This window comes from Monopterus albus, unplaced genomic scaffold (genome assembly GCF_001952655.1).
Source record: "Monopterus albus unplaced genomic scaffold, M_albus_1.0 scaffold41.1, whole genome shotgun sequence".
NCBI classification, from domain to species: domain Eukaryota; kingdom Metazoa; phylum Chordata; class Actinopteri; order Synbranchiformes; family Synbranchidae; genus Monopterus; species Monopterus albus.
This window is the reverse complement of record NW_018127921.1, coordinates 1360002-1368304: the sequence shown is the minus strand read 5'-3', so window position 1 is coordinate 1368304 and position 8303 is coordinate 1360002. Positions and strand designations below refer to the sequence as shown.

Genomic DNA, 8303 nt, shown 5'->3' with positions numbered 1-8303 from the left:
GAAGTACTGAATATTATCATTACTTAAGAAATTTAAAAACACTGATGACTTTCAGATTCTCTTTCTTTTGAAAACCTCGTAATTATGAGATCTAAATCTTGTAATTATAAGATAATACGTTATAATAATGACAATAAAATTTCTTTTTTGAATGCTATACGCTTCCAGAGTGTGGATCTCTGGTAGAACTAAAAACTTTACTGACACCCCTTGAATGCAGCATCAGCTGGGGTAATACTGTGCTGACGTGTCGCACCACTTGCTCCGGAAGACTTTATTTCAATTTGCTTACGCGGTCGAGAAGCGGATCCATTCACTCCCATTCATTCTGTTCCTAAGACCCGGAAATGTTTTGACGTGTACGCATGGCAAAGTGTGTTTCCGGTATAACGTGTGTGTTGATCAGTGTTCAGCCTTCTTCTCTTGGCTTTCAGTTGAACAGTCTCTCACTTCAGAGTCTCAGCTCCCTTAACTGGTCACCCCTTAACGGCGTTATATCACGAACCGGTGGACATGGCATCTGTTTCGGTACCAGCTCAGACAAGCCCTGCTCCGGCCCCCCCTCTGCAAAGAGGAATTGTGAAAATGGTAGGGATCCTATCATGAATAATGTGAGCTCACTACGTGAGTCTAAACGGGTACAGCCAATTAGCTTAGTGAGTCAAAGGCTAATGACAGCTAAACTAAATGTCGGTCGTCATACAACTTTAACATACCTCATTTCACATCTGCAGTGCTATTGTGTGTTGAATATAAGTGTTGGCATTACGTCCCTAAGAACTGTCACTACCACTCAGCTCACCTTGCTGCGGCAGCATGCCAGCTAACAGTAGCTGTTAGCCTGCTAATAGATAAGCTGAAGCCAACTGGCGTTAGCACATGTTTGCTCTTTTGGTAGTCAGTTATGAGTAACTTAAACTTTAAAGAGATGCAAAGTGCTTTTACAAACATCAAGTTGTTAAAGCCCCCCCGTGATGAGACAATTGAATTAACACTATCTAGATACTAGTAGCCAAGCGGGATGGAGATTAGTGTTAATTCTATCCAGTAACTCGTTAGCTGTTAAGGTTAACAGATGTTTAGTTTCCCAGCTAACAGCTAGCAAGCTGCCATTTACCGTCCAGTATGTTTTAAATGAACTAGGTTTGTGGTCTGCGGTGCTGCTGAACACGAAGTTAACTCCGCGTTTACACAAAGTTACAATCATTTATCTCACTGACCACGGATAAGTTAGATTTGACCAACTAGCGGGACAGCTAACACGAAAAGGCTCCCCCTTTATGGTTTAATTTAGCCTGCTGGTGTTTTTCATTAATGCTATAGTGTCATATAGTGTCAGCGAATGAAGTACTGGTTAGTAACATTAGGAAATGTATGGCTCCACTGTAGAGTTGTGAAGCTAGTTAATGTGTGCCGGAGTTTACGCACAGAGTTCCTTGGTGTGCTGGTTAAAACCGACCACTGGAAACTGACACGTAGCTAGAGTTTTCTTGGCCCCCATAAACTCCCATTCATCCTGGATGTCTGTACTCTGTGTTCCTCCACATAAATCTTCTACTTGTTTTATTTGCCGCCCACTTTGTTCTGGTTAACATTTACTCACCAAGATAGTTTGTCACTGATTCATTTATATATCTTGACCTATGAAAGGTGTCCGTTAGATTAACAGTGACGTGCCTGTCACCACTAGACTCCAGTGTAACAATAATGTTGTCTTGGTCAAAGGAACTTAAGCGTTTGGTTGTTGTTTTTCATTTTCTCCTAGTTTAGGGTTGGAACTGGCTATTTCTTCCCCACATTATCAGTATTCATACATGTGCTGTTTTTAGGATCTGATTGTGCTGGGAATTGATTAGATTAAATATGACATTGATGTGCATGTGCATATGTTGTTCAAAAAAGTGCATGTACTTCATCAATATCAACATGTCCTTTATCACAGAGAACATACTCAACACATAAACACACTTGTCTCCAGGGGATGAAAGGCTGTTTTTAGAACTTTGGTAACTACTGTAAACAGAAGTGCTGGTGTCATCCCTGGAGAAAGGTTTTATTAAAATATGATTACAATGTGTCTTAATGCACCAGAATTAGATTCATATTTGGTAAGAAGTTGATTCTCTTTAGTTTTACTAGATTTATGTTTGCTTTTGATTTATTATGGACACAGTAATACATAATTTAGTAATACAATAAAATCTTCCTCATCTAATGTAGTACTCACCAAGTGTGCCTTTTTGCTTTGGGTGGTCAGTGTGTAAGAAATTACATTAACCTTTCACTTAGCCTGTACTTGGAGGGAATGAGTCAGTGAGTGGTGGTGATTTGATGAAAGACTATCTATCCCACATCTTGGATCAACAGCCCCCAGTGATGCTCCCTGCAGACACACTAGAGAGTCTGAAGATAAAAGCTGTTTGCTCAGAAATGCCATGGTTGTCAAACTCCAGGAGTAGGTTATGTTTTTTCTATTTAGCTATGTTATCAGATGGCGTGATCTCACCTTGCCTTTGAATGAGAGACAGTCCCTATGGCAACATGTAGTGTGAAGTTGCTTTCCAGGTCTATAATAGTTGTGCAAACTCCTGTTACATCTTTTAAGATTTTTCCACTTTATAGCTATTGTGATTTTTTATTTTTTTTTGTTAACTGGCAGCTGATTAGCATCCATGCAGCAAGCTTAGTAGCAAGAAGATACAGTGTTAGAAGATAACTGTTAATTCTATCTTCTCACATTGACAGTCTTTATTGTCCTCTCTCCAGGTTTTGTCAGGCTGTGCCATCATTGTTCGGGGCCAGCCTCGAGGTGGCCCACCCCCGGAGCGTCAGATCAATCTCAGTAATATCCGAGCTGGGGCCATGGCTCGCCGAGCTGCTCAGGGCCAGCCCGACACCAAGGACATCCCTGATGAAGTAAGTAATTCTGTCCCGTTGTTTGTGTTTCAGCGTGTTCAGCATAGGCAGAAGAAGGCCCTTTTAAATAGCCTTGCAGCATACACTATGATATTGCAATTTTGAGATGTATGCTGATGTGTGCATATTTACTGTGGGGGCTTTGGAGTTTGTCTCTTTGCTTTTCTATCCTCATTTTCACTGAGCAGTCGTAACATAACTATTAATTTTATATAAACTGATATTCAGAACATGCATGTTTTTTTAAATGATAATGTAGACTAGTGATATACATGTCAATTCACAATTGAATGCAAGACTTTGAGATACCACTTGTGCAATTTGGCATTTTCATATCATTTCATATCATGCCTTTTAAAACTCTTATGTGGTTAAATTTATTTATCACAGCGAGGAGTCACTACTGTCTGTTCTGCTGCCTGTTTAAGCATGGAATTAGTGTCTTATCAGATAAAAAAAAGACATAGATCAATTAAAATCAGATTACAGACAGTTATCTTATACCAAAATAACTAATTGAACAGCATATTTTTTGCACTTGATGCTAATATGATCATCACACTGCTAATTATTGGGTTTAGCGGGTACTATTTTTTACCTTATGACAGTGAACTGTTGTGTGTGTCCAGTGGCTCTAAAGGTGCAAGAAGAAACCTAACCTGCAGAACAGGCCACCAGCTGTGATCATATTGTCATTTTATCAGAAAATAATGCCATGCACATTTTATTTTTAATTGATTATGTCTGCCATTGCAGTAGTTAGTTTGACTCTACCAATACTGATGAGTCCAAATACACCTGGATTAATAGCTTGTGATTACCTTTATGGAACTGTACATTAATATTCCTGTCTGTATTGCAGCCATGGGCCTTTCAAGCCAGAGAGTTCCTGCGAAAGAAGCTAATTGGTAAAGAAGTGTGTTTCACTGTGGAAATCAAGACAGCTTTGGGCAGGGAGTACGGCATGGTCTACCTGGGGAAAGGTGAGTGTGCTGTCACTTCTAAAATCACAAAGTGGCCATATACAATATTCACATACATGTTAGGTGTGGGAAAAATGCTCGTTTAATAATTGCTTTTTTCTTTATTTATCAGTAGTATATTTGTTATAGACTGAAGCCTTATCATATGAGATGGAGTATGTATACAGGTACAGTTTAAGCTGAGAATCATTTGTAATAATTAGTTTAATGAGCATGTGCAAAAAGTGATTTGTATAGTGAATGTTCCTTCTATTTTTTTTTGTCTGTCCTTTCATTTTAGACACAACAGGCGAGAACATTGCTGAATCTTTGGTGAATGAAGGCCTTGCCACAGTCCGTAGGGAAGGAATCAGAGGGAACAAGTATGATTTTTGCTTCTGTACTACCTGTACTCCACTACTATTTGTATGTTGACATGAATAGTATATATGCAGGTCAAACAGCATAACACCTTCTGTTAATATGGTCTTGTCAGACACAAAACACCTACTATTGTACTGACTCGCACAGAATGAGGAGGAAAAACTGGTAGAGTGTAGAGAATTGAGATAAAGCCATGGTGTCCCAGATGGTGGCAGTATTACCCTGCTGCTACAATAATGTCCCTCTGAAACCTTTTTCTGTCACATTGTCCTTAAGCACTAATCCCCTAAATACACTTGTACACCCAGCTCTATATTACAAAGTACTGTATATCCCTCCACTGGCAGCATTTGCACATTACACACATTATAAGCAGCATTTTATCTTGCAACATGAGCAGAAATTATGTGAGTATTTAGTTACTAATGACCCATTTCAAGTATTCTGTGAAATAGCCCAGAACAAGCACTAATGTAAATGATGCTTTATGTGTAAGTGGCCATCATTTGGCCTGGGGTGGGAGCATTATTCAGTTATTCAGGGCTTCAGGCCTTGGTTTTTACCTCAATGCACAAGTCTCCAATATCATTATCCCTTGTGGCTTGCCATGGTGATCACACTAACTATGATGTGATGATAATTATGTGGGTGATGATAACGATGATGGCTTTGGACAGTGCAGATAAATGTGCTGACTGGAGGAAAATGGTCGGCCAGTTCACAAATTTAAGGACTGGTGCCTGTGCTCAGTAGTCCACCAGAGCGGACAGAGATGGTTGTTTGTTGTTATGTAGTCTCAGAAATACTTTAGATTAGTGAAACTCCAGAAAACATGTGGCTCAGGCCAGTCACAGAGCCTTCATCATGGTTGACTGGTTAGTTGTATTCCCTTCACTTATTGGTTACACTGTATGCTATGTTTTGTCATAATGTTTCACTTTGACTTGATCAGCTACTTAAAAAGGCTTTGGTGCTGACCCATACAGTGTTTGACACAGGTGCATTCATCCATCTTTTCTACTCAGTCGTGGTTTCTATGAGATCAATTTCTCCTCTTTAACTGGAGCCTCAGTGGAATGCTGGTATATGGATGCATCTCTCTATGGCAATGAACCTCTCAGTAACCCTTCCAGTCAACTACCCTAGTAGGCAGCATGACTTCCTACTCCCCCTTTAAACTGTACACAGACAACAGGGAGCTGTAAAAATGGCTTTCTAAGGTTCAACATTTTGTATCTTTTCAAGTATTTTTGGTTGCACATGGGAGGCACATGGAGATAAAACATGTAGCCTACAGCATCTTCAAATTTAAGGCAGCTGGAAAGTTTGTTTCCCTTGGCCCTTGCTCCTCCAGTGGACGTGCTCAGTATTATACTTTCTTATCCATCAATATCTGTTTTGATGTGAAGCAGCATGTTGGTTGGAAGGAGTTGCTGACCTTAAAAGAAACCTGTTTATTTAGAGATATGGATAAGTTCACTATTATCTGCCTCCACACATTGAGTTATTTCTAGCCTATATCTTAACCAGCCTATATCTTATGAGTTGCTTTCCATTTATTTCTGTGGCTTTACAGTGTCTGCTTCCTTGATTGTGTTGTTAATGTCTCAGTCTAGGTTTTTAGCTTTCTGGTTGTCTTTTGCACTTAAATTCTAAGAAGCTTAAACACAATTGACTTGTTACAGAAAGTTTCACTATTGTTACTTAGTAAGCAAGAAACAGTTTCAATACAATTTGAAGTTAGCGGCTAAATCAGTGTAGGGAGAAAGCGAACTTGACAGCACTTTGGGCATGAATCCAGAAGCCCAATTAGGAACACACAGCTGGAGAACAGGCTATGTGTGTTTGTGTGTGGCATTTTAATTGAAACCCACTTTGTTGCCTGTCCAAAGCGAAAAGTGTCTTTTAGGCAGCAAGATGTGAAAAATTCAGTTTATGCACTGTTCATTTTTAAAGAGCTAGTTGCTATCGCTGCTCCCATATCAATTGGGCACCATTTGGTTCTTGGAAAAACAAAAGCCTATTGGCCGTTTGAAGTCCTGAATAATTAAAGTTGTACTAGGGCCCTCAAAAAACATTGCACTGCACAATTTAGAGAGCCAGCATGGAATTGCTTGTGGCATTTGTAGCCAGCTGCGTAGTAGCTTTTGAAGGAGCTGTCGAAAAATGGTTATTGTCTTCTCACAGAATGCTGCGATACATTTTTTAAGCAATTATAATCTGTTCATCAAGTGGTTTGCCACTATAACAACAGTATATTTTCTCAGGAACAGCATTGAGGCAGCACTTAATTTGGCAAAGCTGGTGCCTTACCAAACCCGTGCTTTTAATGAGTACATGTTGGAGTCAACAACCAATGACAGTTTTGTTGCACCAAAGAGCTACAATTGTAGCTGTGTTTTGATGAATTGTAATGAGTCCAATGCAATAGAAGTTATAAGATCTTTCACACTGGCCGCAAGCTGTTGTAATTATTGTTCTTGTAGTGCTAATGTTTGCCTGTTGGAACAAAGATAACCTCGGGGTGGTCCATGTTTCAACATAGTCTGGGTAAGAGCAATTAGAGCATGTTAAAATTAACAAGGGGTTTGAATCTACAATCAAAACCGTTTCTGCTCTTTATATATAGTATGGGCCCCTTTCTCACATGTGAAATTAGTTTCAATTTGTTAACAGATTAAGCTACGAGTGTTATTTTTCAGACCTGCTGTATGTAACTCAGTTATGAGCAATATTTTAAATCAAGCTACCACAACATTTCTAACAGCATTTTAATGTTTTAAAACCCTAAGGAGACACACATGAAAATTTAATGGCACTTTCGTTAGTAGGTTGACAAACAGTAGAAGAAATCTCAAATTAACTGCAAACAGTCAGGTTGTAAAAGAAGGTTGTGCATCTAAGTTCTGTTACTGAGAGCAACATTGATTTTATCACTTTGACAACTTCACAGTTTGAAATCTTTGAAATTTTTTTGTGTCTTAACCTTTCTGTTTTATCTGTGTGACCAGTCCAGAGCAGGCCAGACTCTGTGAACTGGAAGACCAGTCAAAGGCTTCCAAGAAGGGCTTGTGGAGTGAGGGTGGTGGCACACACACCATCCGCGACATCAAGTACACCATAGAGAATCCCCGCAACTTCGTCGACTCCTTGCACCAGAAACCTATCAACGGTAATTATTTTGGGAAGCAGATGTACACTGACACGCACACAAATAGGGTAGGGGCATTGCTAGACATAAAGCTCTACTGGGGCACAGGCCCCCATTACTCAAATGATGCTTTTTGTTTCTTGAATGTCTGCTGCAGATAACTTGAATGTTTTTCTTTGGCGTGTGCCATCACTGTCTGAAAGTAATGTTGTGAAGATACTCCTTCTTCCAGCGGCTCCAAAACTGCTCTGTCAGGTATTGCACTTGTCTCCATCTTTTTTGTGCATACAAATCCTCTTTAGTGAATTTGCCTGGAGGTGGTAAGGCCGGGATGGTTTTCACAGTAATGAGATGATTAGGAATGAGAGGTTCAAGGCTGCATGGATCATTGAGATTATCTACAGTTAGAGGGCGGCTGTTGACTATTGCCATGGCCTCATACAGTAGCGTCCGAAGAGAAGCGTCACAGAAGAGAGTGAGAGAATAAAGTTGTGGACATTCCTTATAGTCTTAATCTGTCGCTGCCACACTCCACCAGCATGACTTGTGTGAGGTGCATTTAGCACAAAATCACATTGCTTTGAGGACAAGAAGGTTGATTTGATTTGATTTATTCTTTCAAGCATGTAAAGACAGTTGATATGTCAACACACATAATTTTACACACATCCAACAAATGCTAATCCAATATCAATTTGCTTATACCTAGTACATGCTTGAATGGAGTAGGAAGAAGTCAGACTTATCCAGTCCTACCCCATGACATCATCTTACCATCATTGGTTTGCAAGCAGTAAATGATTCACTTCTACACACACAAGTATTATACTAAAAAAGATTATACAGTGTTAACATTCTTACATAATTACATTCTTAAATAATTACAGTAG

The 8303-nt window shown here is 39.5% G+C and overlaps 1 protein-coding gene across 3 annotated transcripts in view; it reads left to right on the top strand.

Annotated features, from left to right (window-relative positions):
• The first annotated feature begins 322 nt into the window (after positions 1 to 322).
• The window catches only part of snd1 (staphylococcal nuclease and tudor domain containing 1), a 202697-nt gene continuing 194716 nt past the window's right edge, over positions 323 to 8303 (top strand). The window contains exons 1-5 of one of the 3 annotated variants that reach the window (XM_020599456.1): positions 323 to 588; positions 2767 to 2916; positions 3779 to 3899; positions 4180 to 4261; positions 7274 to 7434. In XM_020599456.1, the coding sequence (XP_020455112.1) occupies positions 514 to 588; positions 2767 to 2916; positions 3779 to 3899; positions 4180 to 4261; positions 7274 to 7434 (589 nt within the window). In that variant the 5' untranslated portion in view covers positions 323 to 513. The remainder of the gene's footprint in view (positions 589 to 2766; positions 2917 to 3778; positions 3900 to 4179; positions 4262 to 7273; positions 7435 to 8303) is intronic. The other 2 variants (XM_020599457.1, XM_020599455.1) reach the window with 2 other exon arrangements.